This window comes from Nothobranchius furzeri, chromosome 16 (genome assembly GCF_043380555.1).
Source record: "Nothobranchius furzeri strain GRZ-AD chromosome 16, NfurGRZ-RIMD1, whole genome shotgun sequence".
Taxonomy (NCBI): domain Eukaryota; kingdom Metazoa; phylum Chordata; class Actinopteri; order Cyprinodontiformes; family Nothobranchiidae; genus Nothobranchius; species Nothobranchius furzeri.
Window position 1 is genome coordinate 42,517,851 of NC_091756.1, and position 24,679 is coordinate 42,542,529.

A 24,679-nucleotide genomic window follows, 5' to 3' on the forward strand; every position below is an offset into this window, starting at 1 on the left:
AGTCTAGTCAGCCAGGATCTGAGCTCGAGCATCACAACTGCCCTCAGACCCCAACGGTGTTTATGTACAAAAGCATCTGTTCAAGCTGCTGTATGTGGAGGTCAAGGCCGCCTCTGATCACAGACTAAACCTTCTTATAGTGAGTTAAAGGTCTACTGGGTTGTAGAGCTTTTGGACTGTTTACAACAGCAGAAGAACACGAGCTGAACAATCTGACACCGACTGGACAGATTTAGAGAACACCGATGTTTCTCAAAGCATAGATCTGCTTCAAAAACTGACAGCAAATTCAAACAGGTGATCCAAATAAATGCAGTCAGGAGTCCTGTGCTAAAACACCCACACGGTGGCGCTGTTGAATCTCACTCAGCTCTGCTTCCAGGATTATTGACCCATTCCTTGTTGTTTATAACTATAATAAACAATAAAATAAAATCATGCTGATGACCATGTAAGAGTTAAACACAGCCGTACTGCAGCAGGGATCTGTTGCTGTGAGATGCCGGTGGTTCCTCAAGGTGACTCGTTGTGTGATTCACTGTGTCTGAAACCCCCGACAACCCCCGGTATCAGCCGGGGCCCCTGTCAGCACCTAAATAACAGCCACACGTTCACCTCCAGCAAGCTGAATTAGCTTTCCTGTGATTAGTTGATTAGCTCAGAATTTCCATATTGCTTTTATTAGCGCTGTGTCCTGGACAGGCCTTCCAGATACTAGTTCAAGGTTAAAGCGCTCCTTAAGCATGCAAGCAGGCGCGCACACACACACACACACACACACACACACACACACACACACACACACACACACACACACACACACACACACACACACACACACACACACACAGAACTTTCCCCCCTGCGCTGAAGGTCTAGTCTTACTTTTGGGCTCAATTAGATCTTTTTGGAGATTGTTTTAATGGAAACTTTGACCAAAACCTATATCATGTTCTCCCCATTAGCGTGCATCATTTCCTACAAAGCCTGAATGCTTCTGACAGTCTGGTTGAGGGCTGGTTGACGCTCTTCCTCTGCCCAGAATGGAAACAGTTCTGTTCAGATTCTTGCTGCCTGAAACTTCTGAACATTTATTCACGACAAAAGCATGAAAACAAAACACACAAAGTAACCTCACACAATAGTGCTTGGCGTGTTTAGAAAAGTTAACAATGACCTCCTTTTTGATTGCACCTTTTAAAACCCACTTCAGCGCTGAAGCAGAGACACAGACAGCTTAAGAGGAAATATTCTTGTGTTAATGACATGAAAGCATCGGCACTCTTCAGTTCACTCCTTTGTTTTGTGGAGAAACCTCACACAGAAAAATATGAAGCTAATGCTAAGAGCTAGTTAGTAAAAGTCTGGCCTTTTAACCATTGGTGCTTCCTTGAGTACCAAGTTAACATACAGGATTTTATGCTAGACTCACAAAAAGAATGATAAAAGCTTTTTTTTTTGTTGCCTTATTTTCTTGATCTTATCAATACATTTTTAGAATTCCACTGGCTAACCCATGCCTATTTGCATTTATTTGGCTAGCTGAAAGTCAGCAACATCAAATCTGAGGAAAATGATCAAATCTATCTGGACTGAGAGTGTATGCCCGAAGCAGAAGAGTTCAAGAGTCTTGTTGTCTAGATCATGCATCAGGGATGAGGGCACTGCTCTGGTTATCTGAGGTGAAGAAGGAACCAAGCTGAAAGACAAAGCTCATGATTTCCTAGTTAACCTATGGTCAAAGCCTCACCTAATGTAGACGAATAGAACAAAATCCAGGTTACAAACCGGTTAAATGGGCTTCCTCAGTTGGATGCCCAGGCCCAGGACAGGAGGTGAGGAGCTTTGTCATAACCCCAAACCCACGCTGGTGGCATCAGTGGCACGGAACGGCAGCAGAATGTCACTGCTTCAAATAGAATCCAGCAGGGGGACTCAAATGTAAGCGGCTGAGGGGCATCAAAAAAATCCAGTGTTGATGAGGGCCGGTCCGGGAAAAAGGGAGGGCTGTTAGAGTAAGTGAGTCTCCAACAGTCCGTCTTTAGAGGTCCGAGGGGCACAAAGAGGGGGGCCGCCTTTTGAGTACCACTGGTCTAGGGTTGATCCAAACTGGCCGCAACAAAAATAGAACCCATCCATATGTTTTGGGGCGCTGTGCAACGCCTCTAGGACGCACCTAAAATGTTCCCCACCACTGAAGATTGGATCAAGTTGAATTTCTGTCGTTAGCTGCTTCTGGGACACGTCAATTTCCTCGGTTAACATAGAGCTAGACGGGAAATCACACGTGGTGTCAGTGTAAAATGTCCAGTAATTTTCAAAATAAAAGTCAATTGCAGCAATGCAATTTCATATCTACGTAGATTACGTCAATTCATGTGACCTAACAATTTATTTACTCCCAGCATCTTTCCAGAAGTGCAGCAGTGTGTTTTTCATGGATGTGGACAGGAACAACATCATTCGTATGTGACATCAAACAGCGATATCAAACACGATCTACTACTTCTTCTTGTTTTTAATTTAATGGTGGACGGCATGAACAAACTGTGACATTTGGAAATCTGGTTCAGGCACCAGGAGGAAAAAATAACTGGTGCACCATTTCCAGTAACTAGCCGTGACACACATCACAGCTGAGGTTCTGATGGCAGAATTTGGAGTCTTATGGTGCTTACACATAGCGTGTTAGCACCGAACTGCACTGAGCTCTCACCTCAGCGAGCCGGCGGACAGCAGCTCAGTGGGAGGAGAAAGCAGTTTTTGTGTGTGTGTGTGTGTGGCTTGCAGCAGCAGAGGACAGAGTTTAATGGGGACACACGCAGCAAATTAATAAGATAAAGTGGTTCAGAGCCTCCAAAAGCAACACAGCTCATGCCTGCCTTTGTTTAATCTTATGGAGGACACCACAGACTTTCCTGCGTGTCTTAAATGCCGCCTAAGGGCTTGGGAAATTCTGCATTCCTGAGAAGTCATTCGGAATTACATGTGAACACTACACAGCCCGTTCGAGACCGAACTGATGCTTTCCTCCCCTGACCGTACTGACCATAATGTGTAAGTACCATTACAGGTCCATCTCAAAAAATTTGCATATTGTGATGAAGTTCATTATTGTCTGTAATGTACTCATAAACATTAGACTTTCATATTAGATTCATTACACACAACTGAAGTAGATCAAGCCTTTTATTGTTTCTAATCATGATACAGCTCATGAAAACCCAAAATTCCTATCTCAAAAAATTAGCGTATGTCATCCAACCAATAACAGAAAAGTGTTTTTAATACAAAAAAGTCAACCTTCAAATAATTATGTTCAGTTATGCACTCAATACTTGGTCAGGAATCCGTCTGTAGAAATGACTGCTTCAATGTGGCGTGGCATGGAGGCAATCAGCCTGTGGCACTGCTGAGGTATTATGGGCGCCCAGGATGCTTCGATAGCGGCCTTAAGCTCATCCAGAGTGTTGGGTCTTGTGTCTCTCAACTTTCTCTTCACAATATCCCACAGATTCTCTATGGGGTTCAGGTCAGGAGAGTTGGCAGGCCAATTGAGCACAGTAATACCATGGTCAGTAAACCATTTACCACTGGTTTTGGCACTGTGAGCAGGTGCCAGGTTGTGCTGAAAAATGAAATCTTCATCTCCATAAAGCTTTTCAGCAGATGGAAGCATGAAGTACTCCAAAATCTCCTGATAGCTAGCTGCATTGACCTTGCCCTTGATAAAACACAGTGGACCAACACCAGCAGCTGACATGGCACCCCAGACCATCACTGACTGTGGGTACTTGACACTGGACTTCAGGCATTTTGGCATTTCCCTCTGCCCAGTCTTCCTCCAGACCCTGGCACCTTGATTTCCGAATGACATGCAAAATTTGCTTTCGTCCGAAAAAAGTACATTGGACCACTGAGCAACAGTCCAGTGCTGCTTCTCTGTAGCCCAGGTTAGGCGCTTCTGCCGCTGTTTCTGGTTCAACAGTGGCTTGACCTGGGGAATGCGGCACTTGTTGCCCATTTCCTGCACATGCCTGTACACGGTGGCTCTGGATGTTTCTACTCCAGACTCAGTCCACTGCTTCCGCAGGTCCCCCAAGGTCTGGAATCAGTCCTTCTCTACAATCTTCCTCAGGGACCGGTCACCTCCTCTTGTGCAGTGTTTTCTGCCACACTTTTTCCTTCCCACTGAGGTGCCTTGATACAGCACTCTGGGAACAGCCTATTCGTTCAGAAATGTCTTTCCTTCTTGCTTGAGGGTGTCAATGATGGCAAACACAACCGATTATCTGAATTAAACTCTCCAAATCTTCAGCTCGCTGTCCACCTCACATGCAAGCTGACAGTGACAACAGTCAGGTCGGCAGTCTTACCCATGATTGCGGTTTTGAGTAATGAACCAGGCTGGGACTTTTTAAAAGCCTCAGGAATCTTTTGCAGGTGTTTAGAGTTAATTAGTTGATTCAGATAATTAGATTAACAGCTCGTTTAGAGAACCATTTCATGATGTGATAATTTTCTGAGATAGGAATTTTGGGTTTTCATGAGCTGTATGTCACAATCATCAATATTAGAAACAATAAAAGGCTTGAACTACTTCAGTTGTGTGTAATGAATCTAATACATATGAAAGTCTAATGTTTATCAGTACATTACGGAAAATAATTAACTTTATCACAATATGCTATTTTTTCAGAAGGACCTGAATTTCCTGATATTTGGACATCTCACCTCTGATTGGATAACAACAACATGACTCTACCACTGATTTGCAACATGGATGTTTATCCTATCCCTAACCCCTCTCCACAAATAACACAAGCCTGGAGGAGCTTCTGCCGTTTGGTGGAGTTGCTAATGTGAAGGGTTAGCTTTTACTAGTAGTCTGTTGGATGCTGGAAGCTAAACCAACAACAGCCTTCTCTTTGACTCAAGATGGGTGAGTCCAATAATGTTAAGTGACAGTGTGACGTAGACCTGTGAGGATTGTCAAATCTGAGCATTTTCCAGCGTTTTTCTATCAGAAGCTAATGCAGGAGGAAGGAGTAGGAGACTATTTTCAGAAATAATCATAAAAAAGGGGGTTTCAGTCAACCACACCTTTAAATGATATAAAGTGAGTTTACCTTCAAACTTTACAAGTTTGATGTGCAAAATTAAATTTCTTTAAAATCCAACCACAGAAGCTGTGGCAATAGAATGTTTCTAAAGGGCCAACACCATAAAATTTTAAGGAAAAGCGATCAATGATGAGTACAGGTTCTGCATGCTGGGTCTGTACTGGAACGTTGTCTTCTTCCTCAGTAGTTGTCTTCATCTCATCATTTCTCCCTCACCAGATGAATATCTGACAGTAGACCTGCAATCACCTAAGGCCAATTCCACATTCCACCCCGTGACCAGTCTCTTTCAAAACTTTCTACATTGCTTGCAGATGTGTGTGGCAGCTGATGTCGGCCTTGACTCCATTATGATAAAATCCCACACTTAGCGACACTACATCTCTGCATACATGCTGCACAAAATGGAGATTGGGCATTTTCAATCTATAACACCCCTCTGGGTATCCAGACTGCAGGTTATTACAGCGAACTGCTGAATATGCTGGTGAGGTGAACATTACAATCATGTTTTTCCTGATAAGGTAGCGTTAAAACAAACAAAAAGCCACACACTCCCCCTCTTCTCTCTCATGCCCAAGGTCTTTGATTGAATTGATCTTTATGCAAATGGTTCTTTTTTTAATGTGTCCCATTTTCATAAAGACAGCAAAGGGAAAGATGCAGCAGTGCTCTATCTTCGGAGGAAGAGATAGCACTTGGGTGATACACATCTCTGTAGATATATATTGTTTTGCAGCCGAAGTGCTGTACAAAAAGCAATAAAGAACCTCTACACGCCGATGTAATTACACAGCATCCATGGCATGCAAGACTCTATTAGAACAATGGCTCTGAAACAGGCATCGTACTCTCTACCACAAAGTGACATTAAATCATAACAAAGCCACTATATTTTAACTGCCGAATGTGCATGAGGCCAGCGCGCCTCACAGAGGCAAACAACACGAGTCATGTAGTTTGTTTCAGCTGCAAGTGTAAGAGCGTCCTACCTTCTCGTGGATCTCCTGTGTTGACTGAGCGTCGCAGAAGGCGACAGTCGCCAAGTCTTTCAGGATGGGCATCTCCACAGTGCAGTCGCGACCGTCCAGCAGTGCCACCAATGGACGCGGGTGCATTGGCCCGTTCATGATTTGGGGTCGAATACCTGGAGAAGCAAACAAAAAAGCAGATAGAGTTGTTTTACTCATGTTGCACTTTTTGAATACATCATTACAGACTGATTTGGATAAAAACAAGAAATCGTTGATCTGAATAGAACAAAAATTTAAAGCATTAAAAGTTCACCAATTCAAGCACCAGACAGTTTTGTGCTTTCACCAAAAGAACCATAAGACAAGAAGATTTTCAGAACTTCTTTTTTTACTAAAACCCAAGAAAATTTGACACCAAAGAAGCTAATTTCTAGCCATGTGGATATGTAGGACGAGTAAAATGTATACACTTATTGGCCACTTTATTGGGTACACCTGTCCAATTGTTTGTTAACACAAATTACTAATCAGCCAATCACATGGTGGCAACTCAATGCATTTAGGCATGTTAACATGGTCAAGATCATCCACTGCATTTCAAACCGAGCTTCAGAAAGGGGGAAGGTGATTTAAGTGCCTTTGAACGTGGCATGGTTGTTGGTACCAGATGGGCTGATCTGAGTATTTAAGAAACTGCTGATCTTCTGGGACTGACATGCACAACCATCTCTAGGGTTTACAGAGAATGGTCCGAAAAAGGGAAAACATCCAGTGAGTGGCAGTTCTGTGGGTGAAAAGGCCTTGTGGAGGTCAGAGGAGAATGGTCATACTGGTTTGAGCTGATAGAAAGGCAACAGTTACTCAAATAACCACTCGTTAAACCAAAGTATGCAGAAGAGCATCTCTGAACATACAACACGTTGAAACTTGAGGCAGATACAGCAGCAAAAGACCACAACAGGTGCCACTCCTGTCTGCTAAGAACCTGAAACTGAGGCTACAATTTGAACAGGCTCACCAAAATTGGACAATAGAATATTGGAAATATATTGCCTGGTCTGATGAGTCTTGACTATTGCTGCAACATTAGGATGGTTGGGTCAGAATTTGGCATCAACAACATGAAAGCATGGATACATCCTGCCTTGTAACAACTGATCATCGCTGCAACTGAATGTTTCCAGTACCTTGTTGAATCTACACCACGAAGGATTAAGGCAGTTCTGAAGGCAAAAGGATGTCCAACCCAGTACTAGCAAGGCATACCCAGTAAAGTGGCCAGTGAGTGTAGATTACCAGGTATCAAGACAAATAAAATAAGAGTATCATCAGCAAGTAAATTCTTCTCAAAATTTGATACAGGGCTTTTGAATATTGATATAATATCGCAGGAAAAATATCACGATATATTGCTGTATCGACATTTTCTTACATCCCTATTACTTAATGTGCCCCATATGACCTGACCATATAAAAAACAAGTCACTAATGTCCTATACGTATGACTAGGGAGATTTACAAATTTTACTGCAATTTTGTGTCTCCATCTCCTCACCAACAGTCACTGTCTGATGACACACCCATTTAAATCTTTACATGGAGAATAAATAGCTTCAAATGTTTTGATTTTATACAATTCAGAGGAGATAATTGGTTGCACAAAATGTGTACTTATTGCCAGACCTGTTAAACAGATGCTTTGCCCACTTCATTCTTCATATATTTAAAAGTTAGAAAAACCAAAAAGAAATAATAAAATAGATTGCAACTACTGCAAAAAGAATGTACACAAAATGAAGCTGCAAGAAGAAAATTAAACTTCAGGAAGAGTAGAACTTGCTCCAGATCACTTACATTTATCCTGAAAAACAATGACTCAGATAACAATTACCCAGTGCATGTAGGCGCACGTGCACACAGCTTATTAGAATGTAGCGGGAAACGAGGCTTCTCCAAACTAACAAAGCTTGTTCAATAAATCAATGCGCCTACTCACGACTGGATTAGATTTACAGGAACACTCCTGCATCTTGAATCTACACCACTGCCTCCTTTCTGTGTCAATATGCTGACAACGACGAGCATTTCTCAGTTAGAAAAAGAAGGAGCTGGAACCAGCAGTCGTAGAGCAGAATAAATAAAAGAAAACTCTGCAATCTTCAGAAAAAGAGTTTCATTCCTGCCCTGCCTCAAAAGAGCAATGCATCATTGAAATGGAGCGTGTTAGAGAAAACGCTACAAGCCTGAAACAAACCCACAGCCAATTCACATCTGCACCACGGCGCGCTTGACAAAGTATTTTTGGTTATACCGCCGCTCGCCTTGTTCCCATTTCCTCTCACTACTTTTCTCACTTGGAGTGAAGAGAGCCGCGAGGACCCGAGCTCCCCGGTGGCTCGACCTTCTCACACATCCCACAGAAGACGGCGTGTCGCACCGAGAAGACAGACAATTAAGGCCCTGCTTCATACAATGTTAACAAGTGGGGAGGATAAATATTCATGCTGCTGCTGAGAGGAAGGGCCATGTGCTGTTGGACCGATGAGGGGAAGACACTGATCACACAGATCATGATAATTACTCAGCCAGCAGCTATGGATCTAATGCCAGCTGTCAGAACAAGCTACAGTCCAGTTCTGATAAACAAAATCTCCACCTTATCTCTGGTTTTTCTGCTTGTTCCCAGGATCTGTACCTGAATGTGACCATCTTGGCATGTGCAAGCCTACACGCGTTTCTGTACACTTTTAAAAGTTATAATAAGATTACAATGACGTCAGACTCTGATAAGGAGCAGGATGGAGAAAGGTACACGAGAGGGGAGGTGGAGGAGGACTCATTAGGTCACTGCTCAGTGGGATTACATCAGAGAAGGCTGATTAGGATAGATAACAGTGAGATTAGGAGGTTTAAGATTAAAAGAGTTGTGTGTGGCAAAAATAAACAAGTAATATGTCAGATGGGGAAGAGAGAACGTAGACATGCTTTAAAAACAGACTGCCTGTTAGCCTAAAAAGCTCCCAGGAGACGCATTAAGGAGAAGATGAAAGGAGATGTTGAGGACACAAAAGATGCAGCGGACAGAAAGCGAGCAGTCCGGCGGTACAGCCTCCAAGTGGATATCACGGTGGAGGTATGGCCTCTCGGTGCCGGTCTGTTGTCATGGTGATCACTTAACAGGCTTTTGCCGCCCGTTTTAGTGCACTTTTATTTTTGGCTCCACTTGCATGAGTGGAGGTCAGAGGAGCAAGCGCCTGGATACATTTACTGTGCAGAGGACAAGGAAGACGGATTTTCCTCAAATGCTCCAGGTCGTCCTCATGGTCGGTTCAAACACCTGCTCCAGCTACAAGCAGCACCCCCTCTGACGTTAGCGGAGACAGGTAAAGCCTGGCGATCATGAGGTTCTTTTACAAAGAACCGCCACAGGGACGTGGCTTTCAGCACAAATGTAAATAAAAGGAGCAAACGTGCAACATGTTAATGAAAAGTATGAAGAATGTTTTGTAGAAAACAGCTATGTGAAAACTATAAATACTTAAAAGATATTTATTTTGTAGAGCTGAAACAATTTTATATTAAAATTTAAATTATTTTTTTTAGTTTATTCTCATTATATATAAAATGCACACACATACATACACAGTCTTTCATCAAACATACATCCAGACAAGGTTCAGTGATTAGTTGTGGAGGTTAGTGTTCTATTTATCATAAAATTCAAATAAAAGTATTCAATTCAATAAAAGATATTTATTTGTATTGTATTCGATGAAGAGACTATACTCGTAGATGATGATACCACTTTGCTGACCGCACATGTGAGATGAATCCAAACAAATAACTAATCAGAGGGGGCGAGAGCAGCTTCCAGCAACCCCAGTCACAACCCAAGGATTCCTGCAGAAATGTCTGCTGAGTTGGACTCACAGAGTGAAGCCACAAGTGCTGCAATCACAGCGGTGCAAACGTGTGTCTAACGCTTATAGACAGGAGTGGGTGTGTAGGTGAGGGAAGCAGTAGGGGAGAAAAGCTGTTGGCAGGCTGCATCAAACCCTCAGGCACAAGTTAGATTGGCTGAACTCCGTGAATCATCCACTGGGTTTCTCTGGTCTCTTTGACCTTTCAGTCTCTTTAAATCTCCCCGCTGCAGACTCTTCCTCTCTTACATCTCACAGCATCGTCTACCTTGCTGTATTTCCCTGGATCGCTCCTCGTGCGATAGCATCTTCTCATAATAATAATGATAATAATAATACATTTTATTTAAAAGCGCCTTTCAGAACACCCAAAGTCACTTGACAGAAAATACATTAAAACAGCAATAAAACGCAAAGAAGAAACAACAAATAGAGAAACAAAATCAGAGGTCATAGGCAGATTTAAACATATGTGTTTTGAGTCTGGTTTTGAAAAGGGTGAAACTGTCGATGTTCCTGATGTCTGGGGGGAGTGAGTTCCAGAGACGGGGAGCAGAGCGGCTGAAAGCTCTGCTCCCCATGGTAGTGAGACGGGCAGAAGGAACAGCAAGATAGAGGGAGGAAGAAGATCTGAGAGAACGGGAGGGGGTGTTAACACTTATAAGGTGTGAGATATATGGAGGAGAGAGGTTATGGATGGCTTTGAAGGTATGGAGAAGAATTTTGAAGATGGACCTGAATTTAACTGGGAGCCAGTGAAGCTGCTGGAGAACCGGGGTGATGTGGTGAAAGGAAGGGGTTCTGGTGATAATACTTCTGACAGCTCCACTCTTCTGCCGATGTCTACTCTCCGTCTATTTGTTTGCTCACTGTGTATCTGAGCCCTTTATCTCTCTCCTCACATACATTTCCTCCCGACCTTGGCTATCATTCCTCAGCCGTCTCTCCGCGATCTCCGCCCTTCCTCTCTCTGTCATTCCTTCACCTCAGCTGTCACTCTTTCTCCCCCTTTCCTATCATTTTCACTCCTTCACTGCCACTTTGTCTTTCCACAATCTCAATTGTGTGCGTGTGTGTGTATCCTCTTTTGTGACAGACTGATTTTCACTCGGCTGATTTTGATGGAGAGAAGATGATGGATTCAGGCAGAGGAAGCAGGGAGGTGACAGACAACACTCCCATCGTGGTAAACTGACAGCATGTATATCAAACCAGTCTCAACCAGAATCACTGGATCTGTCAGCTGCACAATACCACCACATGCGTGTCTGATCAGTGATGCATTCATGACACCCTTATCAGCACCTTTCCCTCCCCGCGCTGCTACTTGACATGCGCCTGTGGTTTGTGCATCGGAAATAGTCTGTAATTATGTAGACTAGAATTTCATGCGTTTAGATGTGTTACATGCAGGAATTTAAAGCACCGTCTTATTAAAGTGGAAAAATAGCTTTGGAGTGATGGCTGTGCAGGTGATTATGTGCAGGTCAAAAATATCCACAAGTTCTAAGTAGGCGGCAAGGTGCTCTACAGGAACTAAATATAAGTTCAATCCAGTAAATTATTGTGTTTTGGGAAAGTGATGAAAAAGCACACATTAGACCACAAAACTTGTGGAAGCTGTAAATATCTGCTGTCCTACTTAAAAATAGACTTCTGAATGGATGAATTTTGGAAACGGATAACTTTCTTTGGGATTGATGAGCTAACAGCTAGTTGTAGTGCATCTAAGCCATCCTAAAAGAGCTGCAATCTCCTAAATTTCAGTTTAGATCATACAAACATTACGTTATAAAACTTAACAAGTTTGCTTTACACTTTAAACAATATTTCTCTAAACAGAGACCATTCAGGGTAACGCAACTATTTCAAAACTTTTGTACAGGAATGCATTTTAAAATGTTTGAAATATTCTTTCAGTGTGAAATAAATACTCCTGCATTGATGAATAAAGTGAGTACATGTATTGACTACTAGTGTAAGCTACTTTTATTTACAGCTGTTTACAATACAGACCAGCAGATGGTGCACATAAGCGGCCAATGCAAAGAAAGATTAAAATGTGCTTTTTCTCTTTTAATTTTACAAAAAAAAAAAAAAAAGGTCAAGAAATTCAGATTTAAAGACTCTGAGTTGCAGCTATTTCTAACGTTTTTAATCACACGTTGTTTTGTGTATCCAGACAAATAGATGTGGGGTAGTTACAACTTAGATGCTATTTTATAACTTACTGACACACAGATAAACTAACAAAATGAAATAAATATATTTCATTCATAGGTGTGGTTGGGAGGAACAGCGAATCAGCTTCTCTAAATCTGAGACCATGGTCTTGATTCGGAAAAGGGTAGAATGCCTTCTCCGGGTCAGGGATGAGGTCCTGCCCCAAGCGGAGGAGTTTAAGAATCTTGGGGTCTTGTTCACGAGTGAGGGAAAACTGGAGCGTGAGATCGATAGGCAGATTGGTGCTGCATTTGCGGGTGTTGTACCGGTCTGTTGTGGTGAAGAGAGAGCTGAGTCAGAAGGCGAAGCTCTCGATTTACCGGTCGATCTACGTTCCTACCCTCACCTATGGTCATGAGCTTTGGGTAGTGACCGAAAGAATGAGATTGCGGATACAAGCAGCCGAAATGAGTTTTCTCCGAAGAGTGGCTGGGCTCTCCCTTAGAGATAGGGTGAGAAGCTCGGTCATTTGGGAGGGGCTCGGAGTAGGCCCGCTGCTCCTCCACATCGAGAGGAGCCAGTTGAGGTGGCTCGGGCATCTGGTCAGGATGCCTCCTGGACACCTCCCTGGTGAGGTTTTCCGGGCACGTCCAACCGGGAGGAGACCTAAAGATAGACCCAGGGCACGGTGGAGGGACTATGTCTCTCACCTGGCCAGGGAACGCCTTGGGATTCCCCCGGAGGAGCTGGCCCAAGTGGCTGGGGAAATCAAAGGTCAAATTTTTTTTTTTTTTTTTTTTTTTTTTTTTAACGTGTCCTGTCTGGCTGTGAAGCAAGCAGAATTGATGTCTGAATGCTGGTAACAAGCCTTACAGTTTTACTCTCAGGTGGAGCATCAGAGCATCTGCTTTTAATGTCTCAGGTGGAGCATCAAAGAGTCTGCTTTTAATGTCGCACCTGATATTTAAAACTTTATTGTTATTGTTTTTGAATGCTTTGTAATTTCGACCAGACACGGAGACAGAGGTGAAAGAGAAAGGAAAAGAGAAAAGGTGGGGAGAGAGGGGGTTAGGTGGGGGGGGGATTCAACAAAAATAAACAATAATGAACAAGAGTCTGCTTCTAGACCTGCAAAATGAGACGAGAAAAAAGCAAAACATAACAAAAAATGGGACACAACACCAATATAACAAAATCAAGCTATCACTGCGTCAACTTGATGAAGAAATATATAATCAATCATTGTTTAACTAAACAGTCACACGATAATATACCACAGTGCATTGAGTGCCCACCATAGTCTTAAGACATGTGTTGAACGTGCCCAAGCCCATACTTATGAGAGCACCATGTGAGCACCTGTGTGTGTACACGCGCTTGTTTATGTAAGGTTTATCTATAGGAGCGTCCAATAGAGAGTGTGAGGGACCACAGATCTGCCCCCCAAAGACGCGTAGGAGACGGGGGGGAGCTCCAAGTCCCAGAGATCCAGGCGCTGCCCCAGAACACAGGAACCCCAAGGAGCCCGCAACCAGAAAGGCCCCCGCCCCCCTCGAGAGGCACAGAGGATCGCCCCGGGGGGCCACAACCAGCAGCCGGCAGAGCCCCTGGAGATATCAGCGGCAAGTCCTCAGGCCTGCCCGCAGCCTCCCACCCCCTAGCCGGCCGAGTCCGGGACCCAGCGACCCGGGACCCAGGGGCGACCACCCCCGCCGGGGACCCAGCAGAGCCCAGGGACCCAGACCCCCCCAGGCCGCCACCGGGATTGATCAGGCAGATGCCAAAAATCTTAAACTCCCTGACCCGGGAGCCACGAACACTCAGGCAGACCAAGGCATCACACCCACACCAGGTGTGACAGGGGGGAGGGGAGACGAAGATCAAAGGTCAAATTTAAGTTCATGCGTTTGCTATCTCATAAACCTTGACACCACCACATTATTAATTAGTTAACAGAACTTAACGGTTATTTGCAGTGGAAATTAGCTACGGAGCTAGCTATTGTAGCTAGCTCCGTGGCTAACAGGTACTTTAGTTGGAACCATGAAATGCAAAATCTATGTCAATTAAAAGCTGGTAAAATAGTATTTGCAGTGAAGTTTTTTTTTAGATAACTGGCTCTATTTTGACTAGTTTTCTTGAGCAGAACTAACTGAGGCAGTTAGAAGAACTTATTGTTAATAGACTTCACTTTGATTCCAAAAGATTCATGATTGTTTCATGATTGTCCGTAACACTCAAATGCTCTGAAGCATCAGCTTTTGGGTTCAGCTTTCTCACATCATCTTTTTATGTACTTTGTAAAACTGTCTTTCAGTGTTAAACCATTTAAATATTCGATTACAATGTGTTTTCTACCAATGAATCTATATGTTTGGTGTCTGAAAATTAAAAAAGGATATATGTTGGTAAGATGTGGGTCATATCAGTTCTTTTCAGTGATTGTTAACATCAATAATTTATCCATCTAATGGCACAGAGCAAACTGCGGATCCATCATGCCGAATAAAACCGATGTTCTCTTTTCTAACACTGACTTAAAACAGCAGTCAGTCTGGCAACAATTAACCCTTCGCTGAAACATTTCCTGTACGCTACACATAGACACAGAAACATGGTCACATCTCCAGTCAGACGATTTGGTTTTAGGGAGCGCTGTGACATTTTGTCACAGCAGCATCCAGGAACCTGAGAACGGTTTGCCACCTCAACAAATAAACTGAGCTCTGAATGGTTCAGAGACGAGATGACTCAGACACGGTGCATCAATTGTCAGCTAATGTGCTCGCTGAGGGCAGGAGCTTGTGGAGTTAGGAATCGTGTCAGAACCGCGGGTGGGATAGTGCTCTTAATTTCCCTCCTTCCTTAATTAATCCCCCTCGTTTCCTCTCATCCCTCTGTCTTCTCGCTTCCTCTGCTTGTTGCTAAACTGTTGCCAGGCTGCTAATGCTCATGTGTGTGTTGAATGTGTGCAAGTTAATTTTCACTAAGGGAGGCAGATGCTGTTGTGGGTTTACCTGCCAAAAAAGAAAGCGTAACACACATTCACACGTACACACAACCCCTGCTGGGTCTGTGTAATGATATTCTCTGTCAGATCTGGAGCTGCAGCTAATGATTTTCCTCACTGGTGATTAGTCTTCGCATTATTTTCCCACCAAAAATTAATTAACTACAAGACAAGTAAAAAATAAAGACACATCAACACTCCAGCTTAATAACCAGAGCTTGAAGTGACGTTGGCTTATTTAATTTGACTGATAATGATAGGAGAGAAACATTATTGTTATTAACGGAAGAATTGGTGGTTTGAAATTTGTCAAAACCAGCCTCATCCCAGTAATCTTCCAGCTTTTTTTTTGCAACTCACTATTTATCTTCTAGGACAAATGCCTCAGACTCTTTGGGCACAGAGCAATACGATAAGACTCATTTTAATTTTAAATTTAGTACAATAATGCTTTTGCAATGGAATAAAAGCAGCTCAAAAACATTTATCATTAAGATAGGAAAAAATGGGCCTTGGAATTATTTTCTAAAACGGTCATTTTAGGAGATCTGCTGCTGCAGCATAACATGATGCCAAGTTATTTATAAATCATTGTAGTTAAATCTGTTGACCTCAGTTTCAGAGGTAAGAAAACAGAACCTTTGTCTCAGTGAGAATGACCAAAACTCACCAAAGATGACACTGGCTCTACAGTTTCACGATAATATTTTTCACCACTTCAAGCTGTTATAGCAAATTTGGAAAGCAAATTAGCTTAAAGTGACAATGTGTATTTTCCCTGGCGACAGGGGGCAGGGCATTTTTGTTTTCGAGTTAAACCCTCACCAACGGATGGCCATTAGGGTCAAAAATCCCTGGCAGCACAATCTCAAGGACAAAGACAAGCACATTAGACTCCCTTTCATCAATGGCAATGAGTGAACTGGTAAATGTGTTCATGAATGGTGAAAGTTTTGTAACCCCTTGTTACAAATCAGTAAATGCATTTTGTCCTCACGGGCTCCCGTAGAAGGAAACATGGCACCTAATATGGCGTCCAGAGACTTAGACCAACTCCCATGTATTTCAGACCTGATTTTCATGGCTATATGTTACAAAGCAGCCAGTGATGAACTGGGCATCACTTCATTCATTTTCAACATTTAGATGGATATTTTTGGAGATTAATGGTAAAAACTACACAGTCCCTTTAAAACACTTTTTCACGCTTCTTAACATTCTAACGTAGTATAGCTGCAAATAGATTGTGGACATAAAAAAAACTCCATAAAAAATGATAATAACATAGATTTGTCTAAAAACCTCCGCCAATAACGCAGCTCAAACCGAAAGAACTGCCGCACCGCCCTGGGTCCTCCATTCATAACACACTTATTTAGCAACAGAACACCGCTGGTGTGAGAGGTTCTCCGCTCAATAACATCAGAGAAGGAGAAACAGCCGGCTTCTTCCACTTCAGAGTCCCAAAAAGAAAAACACCATTTGAAGTCACAGACAACAAAAGATGTTTGGATCTAGAAACAGTGACTGGTGTTTCACACTCTCTCATTTCCTCTGGCAATGTGAGTTTCCTGGGAACCAGGGAAGATGTTTGCAGATTCACTATAACAGCTTTAAAAGAGCAAGTCACCCCCAAATCAACTATTTTTTTAATGTATTCAAATCAACTATATAAATGAGTGTCTAACTGTGCTGTAGACACATGTAGTCCATAATATGGCACTTTAGTGCATCTTACTTAAAATTTAAATATTTTGCCTAAAACTGGCAGTGTTGTGCCGTCTTCAGGTAAAAACTCTGCACTGTATTTGAATTTAAATCTGCCACCGCTATTGGCTAAAGCCTGGGTCATTTTAAATAGAAGCCATTATAGTTAATGAGAGTGGGCACACGGGGAGCGCCGCGCCTAGGCGTTGAAGATAGGTGGCGCCGCGTCTGTTTACGATGTTGTGGAGTACTTTACAACAGACATTACGACGCAGAACTGCTTTACAGAATGGCCTGTGTGTGTGTGTGTGCATTTGTTAGCTGCTCTGTCCTCTTGGTCTGCCAGGCAACAGCATTTGTTGCCCTTTTCAAACAGGAAGTGGGAGTAGAGTAGGACTCTGGTGGGGGGTGACTTGCTCTTTAATGAAAGAAGATTGTAGAACGAAGCAACTGATCTGTTTTTAATTTCAGTTTCAGCTAAAAAAAATAAAAAGTCACAATAGCATGTGATCAGCTAAATATTGTTTCCAGCGTGTTCATATTCTGCCATGCTTTCTGAATGACACCCCCCTCCACCCCACCGCTGCAGGCTAACTCCTCGTGCACCAGGGCTTAGTTAGTGCAAGCAGACTGAAGGCAAAACACACTGGTGGTCTAGGACACACTTCAAAAGATTTACCACCTTTGTTGATAAAGTATGACCCCATGGCATAGTGTCCACCGATATCATTCACTAGCATGCATCGACTTCCTGATTGGACACTGAGGCTCATGTTTAGTTCTTGTGACTGATTGATCAGGTTGAAGATTAGGATCAATACATATTTTAAACAAATGTCTGAGTATAACAACATTTATTTCTTCTACTTTCATCCAAAATAGGCCTGCCATTAGGCTTTTGTTGTGAAATCTATTTTGTTTTTATGAGTAATAGTAGTAATTCTGTTCTCATAGTTTCAATCATCATAAGTTTTACTTGCCACTAAACAGCTCAGCTGATGCAACCTAGTGAATAGATGCCAGGAGCCTCACTAATATGTGAACTGTGGTGCTGTTTCAGAGCTCCTATATGTATCTATATGTTTGATAAGATGTTTCTGTATACACAAATTACTTTGATGACTGCATAAAATAAAAAATACAAATACAAGAACCCAACGAATAATCCTGTTAAATAATTGTGATCTCAATATTGACCAAAAATAATGCCATGTTTATTTTAGCGATGCACAAAAAATAGGAAGATGATCCAAGAATGTTCAGCATGATCAGGAAAACTGATCTGAAACTCTAAAACCTGATTTAGTTCATGGATGCACCATCGTCAAGCAGCAAAATAAAAACAAACAAACATAATTTTGTGAGCGCATCGTTGTTATCTCTAATACCACCAACAACAAATCTTCCACATTATTAATCAGTAGCCTAACTTAAAAACAAAATAGGTGTTGTGTTATGTATAGATGTTTTGATAAATCACTATCGTGAGATCTGAGCCATACAACGCATTATTAAGCAATAATAACAGTAACATATGAATAACAACAGAAACATTGTTAATTTGTTTCCCATAATCAATTACTAGAAGGCTCTGATGACAGCTGAGTGTTTTGAATCATTCCACTAGATGTGGAAGCCGAACTCAACTCAGAATGTGGTTCCTCAGCCAGCAACACTTAGTCATTGCCTGGCACTGGGAAAGAGCTGAGAAGCACTGGGAGATGAGGCCAGAGTTTCCATTATGTGGTGGAAGGAGCTGGGAGTCCCTTCCTACCACTGGCCTCTGCTGCTGGTGTAAAGTTGCCTCCAAAGAGGGGAACAGGAACCAGAACGGAGACAAAAAGGAGGTAAAGAGAAAATACAAGACATCAGAGAACAACAGCAATATGGAAGCACGGGGACCAGAAAGGCCACTCCAACAGGCTATTATCGTCTGCTGCTAATGGTTACCTAGCAACCCCCAAGCTGTGACATGACAGCGGCTCCGTCTTGACAACAAAGTCTGCCGCTGCTGACCGCCAACAGTTACAGCCATTTAGTGCACTGCCCCGCTCTGAAGCATAACCCACATGGGCTCTCCAGTTCACACAAACAGGCTGTATTTATGGGGTGTCCACGTTTGGATGGACTTGTAGCAGCCTAGCAGGAAACATGGATAAACCATTTAAAATTAAGCAACATTCACAAAAATACTGGAAAAAAACCTTAAAAACCACTTTGATTCAGCTACAGACTAAAATAAAACGTTGTTGTTGTTCTTTTTGCAGAGGAAAGACATACATGGTGCTGCCTGCTAATAAAGTAACAATAACCCAGTAACTTGTCCAAGGGACAAACAGTAACTTAGTCTTTTAATTGCTGCATTTACTGCAAATCAACTCCTACCAATGTGAGGAAAAACACTCTGATGCTGCCCTTGTAAGTTGTGATTTTGATTGACTAACATAAGTCTCCATTTTCACGCAAACAATACCAAGGCTAGCTAGGAGAGCTACCCATTAGCATATTCAAAGGATTTGCAAAAACTATATCAGAGGTATACAAATCAGCTGCAAATTATCCAAGATGCATAAGTGTTCTAAAAGAGGAGCGAGCTGCGTTCGGAACACGCGTTCAGCAGGAACACACTTGTATGGCTGTGGGAACTAATGGATAGGAACCAACACAACACTGGCATGGTGCCTGCAGCCCCACTGTGGGCTACAGCACAGATGTGCCATTAAGTCAAACAACACTTTGCTTTCCTCGATGGAGTTCCCTTCCAGTTCAAATGGCACTCTGCCAGAGCGTGCAGTGCCGTCTACATCTAGCATACCGGGGCTGAAATACTTGCTTATCACTTCTCTGATTCCTACACGCACACAAACCCCGTGTGAGTCGTACAGAAGTGGCAGAAAAGAAGGGGGCGAAGCGAGTGAGGAGGGTGGGTATAAGCACCCTTTGTTGGCAGGCTTCTCTTTGCCCTTCCCTTCCTTCTCACCCCCCCCCCCCCCCCCCCCAAAAAAAAGTAGAGCACAAAAGCCACTTGTCCTGTTGCTGCCAGTGCTCCACCCCTGTCAACAGCCTGCAGCCCGCCACACCAGTCTGTCCCCTGCCAGGGAAACCAGAACCTTTTCAACGCTGTGCTCTCCTAGGACAACAGCTTCCGTGGCACAATGAAACTGGACTTCCTGTTCTCCGTCTACGTTTTCCTGCTGTGACCTCTGAAACACAAGGCAAGCACAGGTAGCTGATCTCAACACGACGCCTGACCACACCGCATACATACACATCCTCCCAGTTCCCTCCCACCTCTTCACATGCCAGACTTTATTAGACATCCAGAAAAAAACAGGAAACATGCTGCTTGCCTGGAAAATGTTGCCTCCACATTCTGAAAGGCTTAAAGGCTATGCATCGTTGCAAAAACAGGAGATGACAGATGCAAAAAAAAAGAAAAGAAAGAAAAATGAAGAACAAAGTAGGAGGAAGACCCTCTGCAAAAATCCAAGTAGGGTATTCCTTCCTCCTGCGCAGCTTTAACCCCCCCTCCCCCCTCCCCCAGAGTCACTCCTCTCGGTCCGGCCTTGCTGGCGGAGGAGCTTTTGCGCTGTGAGTTCACACTAAGCCCCCCGGCTGCATCATCTCCGAGTCCGTGCCTTTCAGGGATAGGGGAAAAGCAGCATAAGCCCTGCGGGTCCTTATGTGAACACACACACACACACACCAGGAGGAAGATGGTGCTCCTGATCGGATGGTGTTGGGATGAAGAAGGAGGAGGAGAATCTTTGTCCTTTTAAAAAAAACCTCCTAAGGAGAAACTGCTGCGGTGGAGGAAGGCGATGGCTGGAAAGTCTGTCCTGATTCCTCTGCAGTCAGCTGCACGACATATATTCACTGTGCATCTTCTTTTCTCTTTGCCTCTTTTCTCAGCTGCTAACAAAACCAAAGGCAGCAGAGAAAATATCTTGCCAGAGAGAGAGAGAGAGAGAGAGAGAGAGAGAGAGAGAGAGAGAGAGAGAGAGAGAGAGAGAGAGAGAGAGAGAGAGAGAGAAAAATATCTGTGTTGAATCAAAAGTGCCAGCTTGAACATGCGGAGCCGCGCTCTCTGGGCTCGCGCAATTTACTCCCAGGCTGCGATCACTTCATAGGATCCACACACATAACATGCTCAAGCACAATCCCTCCCTCCCCGTGTCCCTCCTCCCCTGCTTCTGCTCCCCTTTTTTTCCTGTTTTATTTCTGATCTGGACTCCTCAGCGTTTTGAGAGCGCCTGCCCCTTTTTCCGCCACTCTCAGCAGCGCACACACCCTTGCATCCGTTAGCTCCCAGCTTCACCCACTTTCACTCCTAATTATTTGGCTTCTCACATCCATGAAGATCTTAACTGCCCCCTTTTTTTGTCCTCAAATAGAATCTTGCATGCAAACTCATTGCAATGATGGGAGAAGGAATATGACAGACAAATATACCTGTACCGTCCTGCAAATAGCAGCACACACGCTTGAAATGCAGGGAAACTACAAAAATAAACAGTTAGCCTGCAGTACAGCTGTAAAGTCGTTGGCGTTTTTTGGACCATAAAGGAAGTCATCAGAAGCGAGGTTGTTAACTTCACAGTTTAGTCTCAGGAGGGACGATGATGGAGGGGAGCCTGGTGACAGATCGCTCTGCTGAATGGCCGCGAGGACAAGCGTCAGTTTAGAATAACAAAAGGAAGCCTCCTCTGCCACTCTGCAGCAAGTGTGGGGCACAATATCACACGCACACACGGATACACACCTCATCGGCTGCATGACAAGCGTGACCAATACACAAAGAGCTGGGCGCCAGAAGCGATTATCAGTGACAGTAAAGAGGAAAGGTGGAACCACTTGATCAGTATTTGCTCACAGGATTGGTGGAAAAGTCCATCCTGGTGTAATGATGTGCTTTCACTTCATGTTTGTTTTTAATTCTGTGTGTGTGTGTGTGTGTGTGTGTGTGTGTGTGTGTGTGTGTGTGTGTGTGTGTGTGTGTGTGTGTGGTGTGTGTGTGTGTGTGTGTGTGTGTGTGTGTGGTGTGTGTGTGTGTGTGTGTGTGTGTGTGTGTGTGTGTGTGTGTGTGTGTGTGTGTGTGTGTGTGTGTGTGTGTGTGTGTGTGTGTGTGTGTGTGTGTGTGTGTGTGTGTTTGACTTTTGAGGCTGTTTTTTCTCTGCATCAGGAACCCAACAAGCAGTGACACGGCATGTCATCTGAGCCACCGTCTGCAGAAATGACACATCTGAGGAGTGTGACCATCAAAGGCTGCAACTTCCTGCCAGCCGACATCTCTCACACGCACACACACACGCACACACACACACACTTGATGGGGTGTAGGGATACGGCTGCCCCTCTGATCTCTCCATCTTCAATAACATTAGAACAGGAGCAGCAGAGGGTAGCGGGGGAGATGACTGACAGCTTTGTATTAATATGGAACACAGTAGACGGATCACATCCTAAAAAGACATGGAGTCTTCCCGAGAGGTTGGGAATATTCTTAGGATACCGAGCAGAGGTGGGGGACTTAGAATTTCGACTCATCAGACTGAGCAGTACTGATCTCGTCTGTAACTCAGCTTACATCTCCGCTGCTCTGTCTATAAGGATTATTTGAGTCCTATTATTTAATATTGTTTTATTTGCTGCTTTGGTTTGTTAAAACATGAGGTCAAAATTATATTATAATACTATGAAATATGAACAGATCAGCAGAATGCATTATTAAAACTAATGCTTGTTGCAAAGGATGTGTTTCTGCAGCCTTTCACGTCACTTTAGAGGTTTTGGACAAATGAGTCCAGGTTACTTGTCAGCAAGTTCAGCATTTAAAACCAGCCACAGGTCATAAAAATGTTTTAAGAGTTTGAATAAATTATGGACTGGGATTCTAATATATCTGAATAAATGATCATGTTGTTGCTGTATAGAATACACTGTCTAGTTTAGCGTCTCATATTTTAACTGGGTCATGTGAGATAATTGCAAATAAACTGCAACAGTCATGAGACAGTTGTGCAAATGTTATTTATTTATTTGTTTCAAACTGTTCTTGTGTAGCCTTAGATTTTATTTGATTCTAAAACTTACACCAAACATTTAAATCTTGCATGGGTCTCAATGAAAATTGGAGAAACATTTGACAAACAGGTTGAACTAATTGTCAATAGCAGGCAGTAAGTCAGAGTATTTATTTTCAACTTTACTTTCCAACGATCCTTAAAACGTGCATAGCAACCGTGAGCAGTGGTTGACCTGGTGTAAACGAGCAGCTATATGTTCCTGAAGCCGACGGCAGATGAACATGTCACGTGCGACGGGGACTGAACGCTAACAAGAACAGATTGGCACAGCAGGAAGCCTCTCCGCAAACAAACAACTGATTTCCAGATGATGGGCGGCCAGATGCCACATCTGGTTGGTGCCATCATGCACACACACATGCACACACCTTTGAACCAATGAGTAATGCTACAGAAACAACTCTACACTCTGTAGACAACATTACTCAACCATTGTCAGCTTAGAGTCCATTTACCGGGCGACCCGCCTCTTTTTCAACACCAAAATTAGAATGTAGACCTTCATATCCAGCATTTCCTGCAGCTGTAGGTCTGTTTAAAGCCCCGACTGTTAGCAGGGTGAAACAAGAGCAGCAGTCACGCTCTGGAAAACCCAACAAATGATTGGAGCCTCTTTACAGTCTTCATGGGTTTAACTCTGAGAGGAAGTCCTCTTCTTTAACCAACCTAATTATACTGCATGTGCTCTTTTTCCTGTAAGTGCTGCTGAGAGAGGAAGCTGGATGCAGAGGCCTGTTAAATTCCCCTAAAGCACTTTAAGGAGTTAAAAAAAAAAAACAAGTGGTCAAAAGAGCCAACCTGCTGCTAGGTGAACTGGCCGGAGCTCATCGCTTTTGATCCGAGGATCATTTCTGAGGCAGAACTTCGGTCAAGAGGGGTTCAGATTAGAAGCAGCTTCATGAAATATACCTTGTAGCCTGCTTTAAGAAAAATATGACAGCTTCATTTTTCCCCCACCTGATTCTAAAATGCATCCTGTTATGTCTGTAAAGGTAAGCCTTCAATTTAAGACAGTCAGTCTGAGATATCAGAACTCTAGATGAAAAAAGCTCCTTACAGAGTAGCTTCAGCAATGATGCAACCACATAAGAGATGCAGCTTTTGCACAGTAACATTCCTCTGGACTGACAGCAAACACTTAATTTTAGCATCTGAAAGCAATCTATTGTTTCATTTTTGGTTCTTCCTTTGGTCTTTTTGAATGCTGCTGTTGCAAAAGACGCTGAAGTAAAACTCAAAGGCAGCCAGAAGACACAGGCTGAAGTACTGCTGAAGTAATCATAGCTTTCCAAAGAATCTCCAAATGTGTTTTAAATTTTATCAGGATGGCACTTTCACAAGTCCATCACAAAAGACCATTTTAGCAACAGACTTTTATTTTGAAGCCGATGTTTTCACGGCTTTGATCCATTTGGACCTTAAAGTGATTGCTTTTGTCTCAACTGGACAAAAGCACACACCTCTGAAGCCTAATATCTATGGGACTGGGAGCTGGAGATTGTTAGACATGTTTTGATATGGACCTAATCTGCATATGTCGAGAAATCAATCTGGACTTGTAGGCAGAAGGGAGCCATGAGGGAATTAAAAGTGTGTGTAAGATTTCTGAGTGAACATCCAAGCCAGTAAAATCAGTTTCTCAGCTACTCTTACTGGGATCTAAACATCCAAAGACTGATTTTTTGCTGTAGTGTTA

At 43.2% G+C, this 24,679-nt stretch overlaps 1 protein-coding gene across 7 annotated transcripts in view; it reads right to left on the reverse strand.

Annotated features, from left to right (window-relative positions):
• The window catches only part of LOC107387783 (C-terminal-binding protein 2), a 168,990-nt gene that overhangs the window by 20,082 nt on the left and 124,229 nt on the right, over nucleotides 1–24,679 (reverse strand). For 5 of the 7 annotated variants that reach the window (XM_054749263.2, XM_054749264.2, XM_054749261.2 and 2 more), the window contains one exon: nucleotides 6,116–6,270. In XM_054749263.2, the coding sequence (XP_054605238.1) occupies nucleotides 6,116–6,270 (155 nt within the window). Of the gene's footprint in view, nucleotides 1–6,115; nucleotides 6,271–18,544; nucleotides 18,708–20,247; nucleotides 20,891–24,679 lie in introns of those variants that run through there. The other 2 variants (XM_015962965.3, XM_015962964.3) reach the window with 2 other exon arrangements.